The 15,686-nt window shown below is 46.4% G+C and overlaps 1 protein-coding gene across 1 annotated transcript in view; it reads left to right on the top strand.

Moving 5' to 3' along the window:
- MASP1 (MBL associated serine protease 1) overlaps positions 1-14,758 on the top strand; it is a 64,738-nt gene extending 49,980 nt beyond the window's left edge. The window contains exons 11-16 of the mRNA XM_047788605.1: positions 3,397-3,534; positions 7,526-7,639; positions 8,505-8,690; positions 10,684-10,751; positions 13,271-13,370; positions 13,810-14,758. Of these exons, the coding sequence (XP_047644561.1) occupies positions 3,397-3,534; positions 7,526-7,639; positions 8,505-8,690; positions 10,684-10,751; positions 13,271-13,370; positions 13,810-14,000 (797 nt within the window). The 3' untranslated portion in view covers positions 14,001-14,758. The remainder of the gene's footprint in view (positions 1-3,396; positions 3,535-7,525; positions 7,640-8,504; positions 8,691-10,683; positions 10,752-13,270; positions 13,371-13,809) is intronic.
- The last annotated feature ends 928 nt before the right edge of the window (positions 14,759-15,686 follow it).

Here is a 15,686-nt window from a genome sequence, read left to right as displayed (position 1 = left end):
AAGTGTGCCCTGAGTGGAATTGGGGCAGAGGCATGAAGGGAGAGTAGATAGAGTCTTGAAGGTCATTTTGTGTTTGTGCTCTGTCCTATAACCAGTGATTCTCTAATTTGGGATATGTCAAAATCGCCTGGGATGCTTGTTAGAAATGCAGATATCTGGTTCTCATCCATGGGAAATTCGGAATCAGCAGCATGATGAGGGAGTGGGGGATGGTGCAGAGCTAGAGAGAGCAGTTGGGAAACTCCTAACCATTCTGGAAAGAGGTGGTGAAAACCCACCAGACCTAGGGCATGACAGTGTAGATGTGGGTAAGGGAGTTTGATAACATTTAAGTAGTACAAGCAGGGCTTGATGTTGAGGCATCAGGAACGCTATGGATATAGAGATGTGGAGTAACACAGGCTAATCTGTTAGTGAGGACTCCCCATGTGACTTGCTCATGTTTTGCCTTTGTTTGGGGTTTGAAATGAAATTATCATGCTTTTTTATACCATCAGGACTAAAAGAAACCTGCATTATGCCTTACACTTTAAGTGTAGCCAGTTTCAAAGATTATCATGTCTTGTGTTCCAATACATTTCAGATTTTTACTTTCCTCTAGGTATTTGGACTTTATGTTGGGATATATGGAGACACCGAGGTGTCATGAGGTTGCATGGAGAGCACATTGTGACACGGAGAGGAGAAGACACATACTCTCTGCTTCTCCTGGTGATTTTTTTTTTTTAACCAGTTTAGTGGCTGATTGAATACAAGGGTTGAAGAAAAGGAAGGCAACAAGGACATGGTCCTGCAGACATTAACAGACATCTGGAATAACAAAGGGGAGACAGTGGTGAAGGGTGGAGACCAGAGCTTGGTTTGCTGTATATGAGGAAGCAATCCAGCTGGAGACATAAAAGAAATTCAGAGGAGAGGGCAGATTAGAGACACTGCTCTGAAATTCATCAGGGTCTAAGTGGTCTGATGGCGTGGGAGGAGATGACTCTCTCTACTGGAAGTCTGCAGAAAAGAAAACAGGGCCCAGGACTGAACAAGGGAAACATCAGCAGGAAAGGCATAGAGAGAAGAAGAGAAACTCCAAGAAAGAGACAAAAAAGAGAAATCAGGAACACGGAAGAGAAGAGTTACAGAAGCCAAGCAGGGAAAGTATCAAGAGGGATGAAGTGATCAAGAGTGCAGATGACAGATGACCCAGGACAGGCCAGAGGACTCCTCCAGGCTGGACCTTCCTGGGCATAGGGACCCAGCCTCTACTGTCAGCTCTGAGAGAGGATCCAGGGAGGAGGCTCGTGTGCATCTGAAGTTCCTGACCCTCCTTCCCTGTTTCTTTGTCCTCCTTGTCATCCTCCACCTCCTCCTCCTCCACCTCCTCCTTCTTCGTTCCCCCTTCCCACCCCTCTCTCCCACACACCCTTCCCTCCTTTTCTCTCTTTCTCTCTCCAGGCTTCTCCTGGGTTTTTAGCTCTTTCCTGAGGCAAAACACAGCCCTTACATTCTCCTTTCTCTTTGGCTCATATGCTCAGTTCTCCAGGTTTTGCTTTCTTGAAACCTACAAATCTTTTACTCTGACCTCAGAGTCTGACTCTTCAAATAAGTCTGTATTTCCAGGCTTTGGCTTTTGCTTTGCTTTTTCAACAAGTCAACGCTGTTTCTAGTCTCATCTAAAACAATGAGTGCACCAGCTTTAATAGCGGGCAGCCAGAGGCAAGGAGTATTCCTAGTGATGAAGAATACATGAGATTAAATTTCACCATTAAATAATAAGTAAATATCACCTTTGAAGTTCCAGTTAAGGGCTCAGAACCATTGTATCTCCATCTATGATTATGGATCGATTAAATATCCAAATGTTCACTTTATTTCCAAGTTTTTACAGAGCATGGCACTTTCTTCTTTCGAGTTCATCTCCAAAGGACAGGAAAAAGTGTGAACACTGTCAACTCCTCTTTGGAAGAGAGGAGAGGAGAGACTGTGGAATGAATGAGAAGCAGGGAAAGTGGAAATCTGATTTTTAGGAAGAGAAGACTTGACCATGTTTGGAGACATAGACAAAGGAGATATGCAGGATAGAGGAGAGGGGTGCAAATCCTCAAAGCCAGGTACCCAAGATTTGGAAGTAAAAAGACCCAGAGCCCAAGGTTAGTTCTAAAGAGAAGAAAGTTTACAGAGGGGGCAGATGGAGAGGAGAAATGGTTGGGGAGTTCCCACTCAGTGGACTCTGAGTACCTGCTGGGAATGGGGCAGGGTATTGACTTGAGCAGCTGGCTGAGGGCATTGGAATGAGATTGCTGGGAGATGCTGCAGATCCAGGCAAGGTGGCAGCCCAGTCATCTATGGTTTCCCTCAGCCCTACTCAGCAGCATGGTGACAGCCACAAAGAAGGCAGATGATTGCTTGGATCCAGGGACTTGAGGTATGAGTGATACGGGAATCATGTAGGTAAGAGTTAGTGGTGCTGACCAGAGTGGGGAAAAGTCCTGAGATGGAAGTCAGGAGGCCTAGAGTTAGAGTCAATTCTCTCCTCTAGGCCTGTTTCTTTAGCTTCATTATGAGAGGGAGAGACTGGATGGTCTCCAAGAGCTATCCAGCTGTAAGTTCCAAGGTGTTTGTGTCTGTGAATCTAAGTCAGTAGAAACAAAATATGGAGCAGGCAGACACTTGTGAGGATCTTCAACCCCTCCACCCCCAGGCCCAAGGAAGGGCTTCTCCAGGGAGAAGAGATCCCTGTGGATAGAATGAAAATTGTTTATTTCAGGACCCTTCCATTTATCTGACAGAAATCAAACATAAACAGATTACAGGAGGAAAAAAAGAATAAAAAAGAGAGAAATAATTATAAGCTCACATAGTTGAAAAAGTTCATACCAGGTATGGTTAGATCAAGGGGCACAGACATTGAGATGACAATCTCTATCTTGCTTCATTTATCCTCTATCTCCACTTTTTTTTTTCCTGTTAGTGCCTCTTTCTTAGCAAACTTTCCATAAAGTGATCACTGGCAGATCTGTGCTTATAGTCAGCAGCTTAGCAACCCCAGCAGAGAAGGATCTTCAAGCAAAATTCCCAAGGCAGGTTTTCATTGACCTGACCAAGGTTATATTCTCATTCCTGAGCAATCACTGTGACCAGAGTTTAAAAGGCTTTCATTAGTCAGGTCCAGGTCACATTCCTAGAACCAGAGGTAAGATCATTGGAATTCAGGCTAATATGGACAAAGGATAAGGGAAGAGTGGACCTCAGAGAAAAATTAGGTGGCTGTTACTGAAAGAGGCAATGGATGCTGGGAGATCAAAAATAGCAGATGCTCCTAACAGAGGGTGATGAGCTAGTAGCTCTGGCAAAGGGTAAGATGGAGCCCAGAGTATGATCTGACTTTCCCTCCCTTGGCTGCAGTGTGTGGGACCCCCAGGTTCTCCAGGAATCTGTTGGCCAGGATCTTCAACGGACACCCGGCCCAGAAGGGCACCACCCCCTGGATTGCCATGCTGTCACATCCGAATGGGCAGCCCTTCTGTGGAGGATCCCTTCTAGGTAAGGAGAAGGTGGAATGGGTGGGGGGCCAGGATTAGAGGGTAGGGTGGAAGGAAAGGGACCTGACCCTCTTCCTGGAGACTGACAATATGTCTTCACTGAGAATCTTTGGCACTGGTAGCAAGATCCAGAAGTACAAGGTGGTAGAAAGAGCCCTTAGCTGGAGCCAGGAGGCATGTGTTCTGTTCTGGCGTTCCTTCAGTCACCACCTCCTGAGCCCTGGTCAGTCTCTGGTCAGTCTCTGGAAGACCTTTAAACATGGGTTGCAACACTTATGCAGCTCAAAGTCAGGCTGTGCCAGGCTGTGCTATGGGACCAGCGAGAAACAGAAAACCCACTCTGGAGGAGTCAGAGAAGGGAGATTTACAAAGGCCTTGAATGTCATGCTTGGGAATTTAGATTTTATCCTGAATGCTGCTGCAGGTTTTTGGGTTTTTGTTTTCTTTTTGACTGTGCCTGCAGCATGTTGAAGTTCCTGGGCCAGGGATCGAACCTGTGCCACAGCAGCAACCTGAGCCACAACAGTGACAACACTGGATCCTTAACTCATTGAGCCACAGGGGAACTCCACCTGCAAGTTTATAAACATGTTCTGGAAAGTTCTCTCCTGAGAGCCTGGATTGAAAGAAGGGTGAATCTGGAAGCCAAGAGTCCAGTGAGGTGGCTATTGCAACAGTGGGGAGGGAAGTCATTAGCCTCAGAATGAGAATCGGGATGGGGAATAGAAATGAGGCAGATTCAAAGCTATTGGTAAAATAGGACTGTCAGAATTTTGTAATGGACTGAATGTGGTTGAGAGTGGGAGTGAAGGCAAGAAAGAAATGGCTGATGGCTTTTCCTGCCACAGTTTGGTCCAGGTGATCTAAGGTCCAGCCCAGCTCTGACATCATAATAAAAATTAATAGCAATCTAGAGTCTGCTGACCCCATCAAAGACTAAGCAGGCATGGATGTGTCCACCTCCACCTGGGCAGCTCTGGGGTTACCCGCCCTGCCTGGCCCTGACCCACCCTCCTCTGGGATATACTCGGTGAGGACATTTCCCCCGGAGACTCCCCGAGGGCAGTCACTGAGCCGGGCAAGGGCTGCAGTCCGGACATCCCAGGATGCATGACATGGTAACCCGAATGGGGGATTGATCCTTGAATCTCCACCGAGACAAAGATGAGCAGTCTCACTTTATAGAGCTTCCTCAAGTGCACAGAGAGTGAGCAAATGTTGGGCGGGGGAAGAGCAGGGAGCAGGCAGCGGGGGCGGGGGTGGGGGGGTTGCTGAGAGTGAGAAGGGGTCAAGGGACAGAGGGGTTAGAAAGACAAAGATACATAGAAATCAAAAGAGAGACCTAGAAAATTAGAGGGAAGTGGAGAGAGATTAAGCAGAAAATAAAAGGAAACAAGTAGGAGTTCCCGTCGTGCTACAGCTGAAAGGAATCCAACTAGGAACCAAACAAGAGGATGAGAATAGGGCATAAGATGGGGGGAGAGGGGGGTGGAGGTGGGGGAGGAAAAATTGGGGGAGTGGGAGAGGAAGAGGGAGAGGGGGAGAATCCTGAAAGGTAGAAAAGCAGAGAGAACCCAGAAGAGAAGAAAGCTTCAGAAGAGAAGCAGAGAGAAGGGAGGAGTAGACAGGGAGAGGGGAAGGGGGCAAAGACATTTCTGATTTTGTTAGCATGGGAGTAAAAAGAGGGATTGTGTGCCCACGGTTTTAAGAGTTAGATTCATTTTCTGAAGCCTTGACTGTTTAAGTGTGATGACGTTCAGGGCTCATCTGCTTCTATTGCATGTGTATTCCTACTTCTCTACTTCAGCCAAGCTACAAGATCACACACACTTAGCCCTCCCACAGCTCTCCTCTCCTGGAGTCTCTCTCCTTCTGTTGTTAATTTTGTAGAAGGAGGAAAGGGTGGGAAAAGGCAGGAGAAGCAGAGAAGGAGCTGAGAAACAGAGGGACGTGCCCATTTAGTACCCGCCCGGAAGCCTGAGCAGAGGGGCTAGGGCTCAGGGACTCAGTGTTTGAAGAGCTGGGAGGAAAAGCTGTGTCCTTAGACTCACCATTGCACATCCTAGTTCAATCTAAGAGCTCTGTTCCAAAGCAGGCTCCCTAATCTGGGTAACTCGTCACACTTTATCCACCTGGAAAATTAGCCGACATATCCTGGCTGTGGAGAAAGATCAAAAATGCCATGGGGGGGGGGGGGAGTTCCTGCTATAGCACAGTGGGGTAATGACCTGGCTCTGATTAGTGGCATTGCTGGTTTGATCCATGGTGCATGGGTTAAGGATCCAGCTTTGCCACAGCCATGTCATAGGCGGCAGGTGCAGCTCTGATTCGATCCCTGGTCTGGAACTTCCATATCCTGTGGGTGTAGCCAAAAAAAAAAAAATATGTTGCCAGGGCAAAGAGGGTGGTGTGCTTGGACCTCTATCCTGAAGGCAGTAGCCAGAGCACAGAGGTGCTCCTGAGAAGGCCAAGTGGAGCCTGGGACCTGCTCCAGAAAGGAACTCTGCTCTGAACTCTGAGTTCTACCCTCATACCCAACCCGTCCTAAAGTGCTGGTACATTTCTTTTTGCTTGGCTCACCCCAGTATATCTCTGGGCTCCCCTGTTTATGAGTTTGTCCTCTGTTCCACCTTAAGGATAAACTCAAGGCTGACCCTATATTAAGCAAAGGACAAGAACCTGTCCATCAAGGGAAAAAACCAAGATAAAGGAGATGTGCTAAGTTGACCATCAGGAGACCGAGGGCCTGGCCCTGGCCCTGTCGCCAACCTTCAGGGTGGCCCAGACATCCCAGCTCTCCTCCCGGCCTCAGAATCCATATCTATAAAATGAGAGGTTTGGATCAGAACAATGGTTCTCATCCCTGGTGATGTAGAAGAATCTGGGGAACTTATTTATTTATTTATAATTTTGGGGGGCTGCATCTATGGCATGTTGATGTTTCCAGTCCAGGGGTCACACCTGTGCCATAGCAGTGACCCAAACCACTGCAGTGACAACACTGGATCCTTAACCCACTGTGCTACAAGGGAACTCCTCTGGGGAACTTTTAAAGTGTATTTGTACCTGGGTCTCACTTTCATAGCTTAGATGGTCAGCTTCAGGCTTAGGCCCTAGTTTGGGGGGGGGGGGGGCGGTGTTTGTTTTTAATTCCACAAATGATTCCAAATATGCACCCAAAGTTGAGAAGCACCATGTAGAACAGTGCTTTTCAAACTTTAATATGCATAGAGATGACTCGGAGAGCTTATTAAAATCCTCAGAGTTTACTACCAATCGCAGATTCTGATTCAGTAGACCTCAGGTGGGGCTTGAGAGTCTGCATTTCCAAGAAGCACCCAGGTGAGGCTGATGCTTGTCCAGGGACCACATCTTGAGTAACAAAGCCCTAGAGGGCAGCCAGTGGCACAAAGTATTTTGTGGGCACCCTGGGCTGTCTGGAGCTCACCAAACCCATGGGTTTAAGGGAGCCCTAAAATCATCTTTAAAACATTAAGTTTTGGAGTTCCCGTCGTGGCGCAGTGGTTAACGAATCCAACTAGGAACCATGAGGTTGCGGGTTCGGTCCCTGCCCTTGCTCAGTGGGTTAACGATCTGGTGTTGCCGTGAGCTGTGGTGTAGGTTGCAGACGCGGCTTGGATCCCGTGTTGCTGTGGCCCTGGCGTAGGCTGGTGGCTACAGCTCTGATTCAACCCCTAGCCTGGGAACCTCCATATGCCGCAGGAGCGGCCCAAGAAAGAGCAAAAAGACAAAAACAAACAAACAAACAAACAAAAACATTAAGTTTTGACCTGAGTTGTAAAGGACAGATGAAATCACAGATTCAGCTCCTCATCTTCAGGTTAGAATCATATGGGTTTCTGATGTGGAGCTGTGAAATGCAAGGGAGAGGGGTGCCAATGAATAGGAGTGGTCCGAAGGCCCTCAGCTCAAGGCAGTGGGAGGCAGGACAAGGCCAAGCCAGACAGTGATGTGTACAATTCTATTCTCAGGCTCCAAATGGATTGTGACTGCAGCTCACTGCCTCCACCAGTCACTGGGTTCAGAGGACCCGACTGTACATGTTTTGGACTTGCTCAGCCCCTCTGTCTTCAGAATCATCATGGGTGAGTGAAGGGCAAGCTGATTCCTGAAGCCAGCTGTGATTCTGGGGAGGGGGGTGACTACTGACCCAAGCATCAGAGCAGTTGCCTGAGATAAAGGATGAGCCGGGACTGGAGTCCAGGGACTTGCTTCTAAGCCCAAGACTGTGATTCTCAGGTGGTAGGACCATGAGCGAGTCATTGCACATGAGGCCTCAGTTTTTATAATAAAGCACCCCATCTGGATAATCTCCAAAGAGGCCTCAGGCTTCTATGAATCTGTGGTTTCAAGTGGATCAGACACAAACAATCCAAGCTTCCTCTCTCCTTTGTACAATCAAGACCACAAGCTGACTCAGTTCACTTCAGCATATATTTACATCCTGACACTATGCCAGGATCTAGAGGCCCGAGTTTCTGCACACAAGGACTTAGAGTCTAATAAAGGAATAAAACATGGGCACAGATACCTCTAATATAAAGGAAGAAGCAGTGAGTTCTATTAGAGGAACGAGTAAAGTGCCATGGGAATTCTTCTAACTAAATGAATTCTAACTCATGAATCTGAGAGTTTTCATGGAGGAGACAACACATGACCTAGGCAAGAAAGGGTATTTATATAGTTTGAACCATGTGGCAGTGGGCATTGAGATGAGTATTATAAGGCAATGGGATAAAATCATGCAGACAGACAGAGGTTGGAGACCATGAGAATATGTGGGGAAGGGCAGGTAGGATGGGATTGCTTGGAAAGGGTAAATGAAGGGCAGGAAAGGGGTTAAGGCTAGCAACATGGGCTGGATGGGACGGGGCTGACAGGGAACAAGGTATGATCTTGCCCTCCATGCTTCCATTGCCCTCATGCCTCCCATGCCTTCTCCTTGCCCAGGCAAGCACTGGAGGCGCCGTTCAGATGAGAATGAACAGAGCCTCACTGCCAAACAGATCTTCCTCCATCCCCAGTATAATCCCACCACGTTCGAGAATGATGTGGCTCTGGTGGAGCTGTCAGAGAGTCCGGTGCTAAATGACTTTGTGATGCCCATCTGTCTGCCCCAGGGGCCACCACAGCAAGGTACCCTTCCCCACCCATGATCCCACCTCTGCAGAGCACCTGGTGCCTCCACAGGGACCTCTTCTCCAGCATTGATTAGGCTCTGGTGCCAATTGAGCCAGCTGATGGTGTCTTCATGATTCCTCAGCTGCATCCTCTAAAACAGCTAGGTCAGAACTGGTTCCAAGGTGGCACAGGTAGGCTTGATCAGTACCACAAGCACTATATCCATCAGGATCCAGACAGGAACACAGAAACCAAAATAGTTATTATAACAGAGAGAATTTAATGTAGGGTATTGGAGGACTGGAGAAGTAGAGGGAAATGCTGAGATAATAGAGATAGCACTTGCAGGAAGAAACCACCACTCCTGGAGCTGGAGGAACAAAAGGAAGAAGTTGGGGTTATACAGCCAATAAGCTTGGACAGGGGCCCTGGAAAGCAGGAACTCGGACTCTGCAGAAGAGGCCTTGTGCTGGTGGTGCTAGGGAGAATAACGGGAACCAACCACCACTGCTGGGGTGAGGACCCACTGGTAGGGTGATGCCAATGGTAACGCCAAGCTTCCTGGAAGTGCCCTTTATTTTCAGGAATGCCCCCCACAAAGCAGATCTGCCATTTCAGACTCTCACCCGCAGCATCACAAAATAGAGTATAGAGGAATACGTTTGCAACTGAGGGCCAGGAGATTAATAACCAGAACTCTCAAATCCCATGCTGCCATTTCCTAGCAGGCCAACTTGAGAAAGTTGCTGAAGCTCAAGCCCCTTCCCTCTACACTGAGAATAATACCCCATAGATGGTTGTGATGTTTAAATGAAATGATAATCAAATATATTCAACAAAGAATAAGAATACAACCCAGTGCAGTTGGACTTCATTTCATCCTGTTCTAAATTCAGTGGTGCCATGTCACAGCTAACCTCCTTTCATTCAATGATGTTATATTAAAAGTGACTTAATGGAATCTGAGACGTATTCAGGGGAAGTCAGCCGACAGGAAAGGCACAGGTATGGTTCTGATCCATCAACTGGCATACACTTACCATGTACCACTTAACTTAAATCAATTAATTTATGTGCTACTTATAAAACCCTTGTGAGTTGGTATTCTAGTCCCATTTTCCAGAGGATAAAGCTGAGGCTCAGCAAGGTGAAGTGACTTACCCAGGATTCAGCATATGAGAAGTAGATCTTAAAGTTCTCGTCATGGCTTAGTCATTAATGAACCCAACTAGTATGCATGAGGATGCAAGTTTGATCCCTGGCCTTTCTCAGTAGGTTAAGGATCTGGCATTGCCATGAGCTGTGGTAAAGGTCGAAGACATGGCTCAGATCCCACATGGCTGTGGGGTAGGCCAGCGGCTACAGCTCTGTTTGGACCCCTAGGCTGGAAACCTCCATATGACCAATTTAAAGCCCAGTGCTGTTTTCAGTATCTAGTCTCTTTTTCAAAGGAAGAATTAGTGCCTATCAGTGATCAACCCACTTCCTCATCACCTTGAGATTTGCCAGCTTCATGGACTTCTAGAATATCAGAGTTGGGAGGGGTTTTACCAAGTCTTTTCTCTTCATTTTATGGATAGGGAAACTAAGGCTCAGAAGCAGAGGCAGCATAGCATATTATGGGGCTAGGCTGGACTTTGTATTTATTCACAGTTATTAATTGAGCAGTTACTATGTATCAGCACTACTGTAGGGGCATGGGGGATATATCACTCATTAAGATAGATGAGACTACTGCTGTCATGGAGCCTAGGTTCTAAGCTAGTTGAGAGTGGGAGAGAATAGACAAGTAAACAAATAAACCAGCTAATGTTATAGAAACAAATGCCCAAACCCCTGTTGCAGATAACCTACAACCCAGTGTTTTCCTTCCCAGAATGCTGCTGCTCTCTGAGAGGTCAAACCCAGCCCTTCCCCCACAGGCAGAGGATGATGGGGCTGCAAGATGCGACCCTTTGAAAACCCCATAGACAACCTCTCTGCTCTCACTGTGTCTTCTCTCATCTAGGAGCCATGGTCATCGTCAGTGGCTGGGGGAAGCAGTTCTTGCAAAGGTTCCCAGAGACCCTGATGGAGGTGAAGTTCAATTTATACCCTTCAGAGACTGACACCTCTACCCTGCATTAGACTTCCCTGCACCATAGTGCCCCTCAGGGGTTTGGAGGCTTGGGCAGAGGGCGGGTGATCATACCAGGAGCCCTGACTCAACTTCAAAGTTAAATGAGACTTTAAATCCCAACAAGCTTGATCTCTTCGTTCTACACGTCATAGGGCTCTAGTCTGTAAACATTGTTCAGTGTTTCTGTAGCTCATTAAAGGCTCAATTTATGGAAGTTCTTCCAGAAAACAGCAGGCTTACACCCCAAAAAGTGATCCACCTACACTCCATGAAGACTTATATAACAGTAACCGAGAATGGGTCAAGGAAGGGGCTTTAAAAGCTGCAGTCCTTGCAGCAATGAACTTGACTATTGCATTTGGAAGTTGACATTCTTGTCACTTCAGAAAAGAACAGTAAACCAGGAGTAAGGAGCCATGATTCCAAGTTTTGGCTTCTGGGAATCTGCTGGGTGATCTTAGGCCAGTGCAGTATCTCTAGGCCACAGTGCAGTATCTCAAGATGCGAAGTCAGGGGCAATGCTAGATGTCCTCCAAGAGCTGCTTGGCCTGGACATTACCAGGTCTGTGATGCCACAGCTAGTTTCTAAACTCCTCGGCATTCATTCTTTTAATGTACCTTGAAATTTTGGATTTGCAGCAACAATTCATCCCTTCAATCATTAACTCTCAAGTGCTTATTTTGTGTTTCCCGTGTACTAGACATTTTTTTAACTACTAGATATGTTGGAGGCGGGTGTGGGTGTTAAGAGGACAGAGATCTGGCCCTTGGCTTCCTTTGGTTTACAGTCAAGTGGGATAGACAGAAAGAAGTTAGTGTAATCAGTGGAATGAGGAAGGGGTACAGGATGCTCCGAAATGTGCAACAAGGCTCTGACCCTGCCGCAGGTGTTAAGAAGGCATATGCAATGGAATACTATTCAACCATAAAAAGAAGGAAAATAAAAAAGAACAAAATAATGCCATTTGCAGCAACATGGATGGAACTAGAGACTCTCATACTAAGTGAAGTAAGTCAGAAAGAAAAAGACAAATGCCATATGATCTCACTTATATTTTGAACCTAATATATAGCACAAATGAACCTTTCCACAAAAAAGAAAATCGTGGACATGGATAACAGACTTGTGGTTGCCAAGAGGGAGGGGAGGGAGTAGGAAGGACTGGGAATTTGGGGTTCATAGATGCAAACTATAGCCTTTGGAGTGGGTAAGCAATGGGATCCTGTTGTATAGCACTGGGAACTATGTCTGATCACTTGTGATAGAGCATGATAATGTGAGAAAAAAGAGTATATATATGTATGTGTGACTGGGTCACCTTGCTGTGCAGCAGGAAATTGACAGAACACTTAAATCAGCTATAATGGAAAACAATAAAAATCATTATAATCTAAAAAAAAAAAAGAAGAAGAAGAGCTTCCCAGAAATTGGCACTTAAATGATGCATAAGCAATGGATAGATATTAGTTGGGCACTCCACAGCTTGCTGAGGACATGTGCTCATGTCCCCCCTGCCTGACTTCCTCTATCCACTTCTCAGGGAAGGCCACAGCCCCAAAGGGATTGAATGCCCCTGGTGCCCTCCCAGCAAGAGCCAATAGTAGTTGTGCTTTCGAAGGATGTGACCCACTCAGTTCTTGGTTTGGCTGAATAAGACTCAAATGTTTCCTCTTTTTACTCTGGACATGTACTCCAACATTTACTCCCAGGCTGAATCAAGGACACTAATAATCAAAATACCTTCCCTTTATGTATCAGTGTATTACCTCAATTCAAAATAATATTTCCTGAGTACTGACTACTTCCCAAGCTATGTTAAGACAGAAATGGACCACATACAGACCAAGTATCTGGAGGTGCATGCTGTAGTAGGGGAGAATGTAAGTGATGCTTGCTGTCAGGTGGCCCATGCTAACCCCTATACCACCTGCTATTAATGCAGTGTTTGTAGTTTACAGAGCATCTGCTCCTTCATCTCCTTTTTGCATAATAACCCCATGTGATTAGTATACCAAATACTGTGACTCTCATTTTTCCAGTCAGAAGTTAGAGTCTCAGAGGTCTGAAAAAATAGTGATTAAGCCACATGCCCTAAATCCTACCACCAGTAATAGTAGGGGTGAGGAAAAGAAGACTGCCCATAGGTTTTATATATTCTGCTATCTTTGAAATAATGCATGTGCTAATAAGCAAGTATCATTATCTCTCTTTTACAGATGAGAAAACTGAGGCCCAGAGAGGGCAAATGACATGCACAGGGTCACACAGCAAGTTCATGACTAAGGCTGTCCCAGAACATGAATCTCCTGATTCTCCTTTTAGTGTTCCTTCACCTGTACCATAGGACAGTTTCTGAGGCCAGGTCTAAAGCACACTCAGGCTCATCCAGGAAGAGGATGGGGAGGAGTCAGCTCTAGGGGAGTCAGACAGAGCTGCACATCCAGGAGTGGAACTAACAATGGTCTTGTGTTCCAGATCGAAATCCCAATTGTTGATCACCGCATCTGCCAGGAGGCCTATGCCCCATTGAAGAAGAAAGTGACCCGAGATATGATCTGTGCTGGGGAGAAGGAAGGTAAGTGAAGAGGACGGCACACACCAGGGCACCAGCAGCCAGGGAGCGGGCGGATCCCAGCAGTGGAAGGGCTGGGGAGCTCAGAGCTGGTGGTCTGAGCAGAGGAGGAAGGGGAGGAGCGAAGCAGAGGTGGGGGAGGAAGGTCATAAGGAGAAGGATTCCACTGAAGGAGCTACATCAGAGAGAGGAGTGCTAAGTAAGGAATTTCCATAATTCCCTTCTCCCAGCCCAACTTTCCTCATATGAAATGAGTTGAACCTATTCTTTCTAAAATCTCAGCTCTGACAACCACTCAGAGCCCAGGTTTGAGTCCAGTGGTGTGCTGCGCCTCCTGGTGCCCAATCCTCTGAAGTGCAAGTCAGTTGTGGGGAGAAGGAGGTGCCCCTGGATTTGGGGCTAGGGAAGAAGACACTTTAACCTGCATCACTTCTTCCTCTAGGGGGGAAGGATGCCTGTGCAGGTGACTCTGGAGGTCCCATGGTGACCCTGGATAGAGAGAGTGGCCAGTGGTACCTGGTGGGCACAGTGTCCTGGGGTGTGGACTGTGGAAAGAAGGACCGCTATGGAGTGTATTCCTACATCTTCTACAACAAGGACTGGATCCAGAGGGTCACTGGGATGAGGAACTGAATTCAGCTCCTCACCACTCGCCTCACCTGTGCATGGTCAGTCAGCAGCAGAGGCTAATTATCTGATGCAAGAGGCCCCTCCCACTCACCCACCTCATGCAGCCTGTCTATTACTGGCCAGTAAAGCAGGTATCACAGTCCCCTTCTCACTCTCTTTAAAGAGGCAGAATAGCAGAGTGGTCAGAATCCAGGTTAGATCACTTACTAGCTTTGCAATGCTGGACAGGTGACTTCACCTCTTTGAGCCCGAGATTCTTCATCCATATTATAGAAATGGCATACCTTACCTACCTCATAAAAGTCTGATGGGGATCAAATTAATTAATATATACATAGCACTTAGCACAGTGCAGTCAAAAACTAATTGCTCAATAAATGTGACTTAGCAGAAGGCCAGTGTGTCTACCAGACCCATTACATTCTCTTACAAATCATGGCTGGGCCTTAGGGCTGATCACTGTGCACCCTTCCCCTCAACCTTGGCCATCTCCCTAATCTGACCCCAAATGCTCTATACTTCTTTGCTACCAGGCTTTCCCCAATTCCAATCCCCACCCTGCATTAAAAAGTAAAAAAGACAAAATTCTTAGTTTGTGGCATGTCACATAGTGATGCACTTATGACCAGAAGCTAGACCCCAAACTATGAGAATGCCTGAAGGAAGCAGGGGCAGGGAGTAGGGAGACTTGGAATAGTGAATTAGGATGTCAGACACCAAGTTCTAAACCAACTCTGCCCCCAGCTTCCTGTGACTCTGCACAAAGCTCTTCCCCTCATTTCAAAGGACCCTCCCAGCCCTGATAATCTAAGGTCAAACAAAGTCATTTCTCCCTGATGAGATGACTTAAGGCCAAAATAATCAAAAGGCAAAAACTTCATGAGGTTCAATAGAGCTTTTTTTAATTATTATTATTATTTTTATTTTTTTATTCTTAATATGGATTTTCTCTTTTTTTTTAATTTTTTATTACTCAAATGAATTTATCACATCTGTAGTTGTATAATGATCATAACAATCTGATTTCACAGGGTTTCCATCTCACAGCCCAGGCACATCCCCCCACCCCCCAAACTGTCTCCTCCAGAGACCATAAGTTTTTCAATGTCTGTGAGTCAGCATCTCTTCTGCAAAGAAGTTCCGTCTGTCCTTTTTTCAGATTCCACATGTCAGTGAAAGCATTGGATGTTGGTGTCTCATTGTATGGCTGACTTCACTTAGCATGATAGTTTCTAGGTCCATCCATGTTGCTAACAATGCTGGTATTTCGTTCTTTTTAATGGCTGAGTAATATTCCATTGTGTATATGTACCACCTCTTCTTGATCCACTCCTCTGTCGATGGACATTTAGGTTGTTTCCATGTCTTGGCTATTGTGAATAATGCTGCAATGAACATCAGAGTACATGTGTCTTTGGAGTCGTGGTTTTCTCTGGGTAGATGCCCAGGAGTGGGACTGCTGGGTCAAATGGTAGTTCTATGTTTAGTTTTCTGAGGCAAATCCATACTGCTTTCCACAGTGGTTGCACCAATTTACAATCCCACCAACAGTGTACTAGTGTTGCTTTTTCTCCACACCCTCTCCAGCACTTACTGTTTGTAGACTTTTGGATGATGGCCATTCTGGCTAGTGTAAGGTGGTACCTCAGAGTGGTTTTGATTTGCATCTCTCTAATATTGAGTGATGTT

The sequence above is a fragment of the Phacochoerus africanus genome, chromosome 1 (assembly GCF_016906955.1).
Source record: "Phacochoerus africanus isolate WHEZ1 chromosome 1, ROS_Pafr_v1, whole genome shotgun sequence".
In the NCBI taxonomy this organism is placed as follows: Eukaryota; Metazoa; Chordata; class Mammalia; order Artiodactyla; family Suidae; genus Phacochoerus; species Phacochoerus africanus.
Note: the sequence above shows the minus strand (reverse complement) of the source record. Positions and strands in the feature narration are given on the sequence as shown.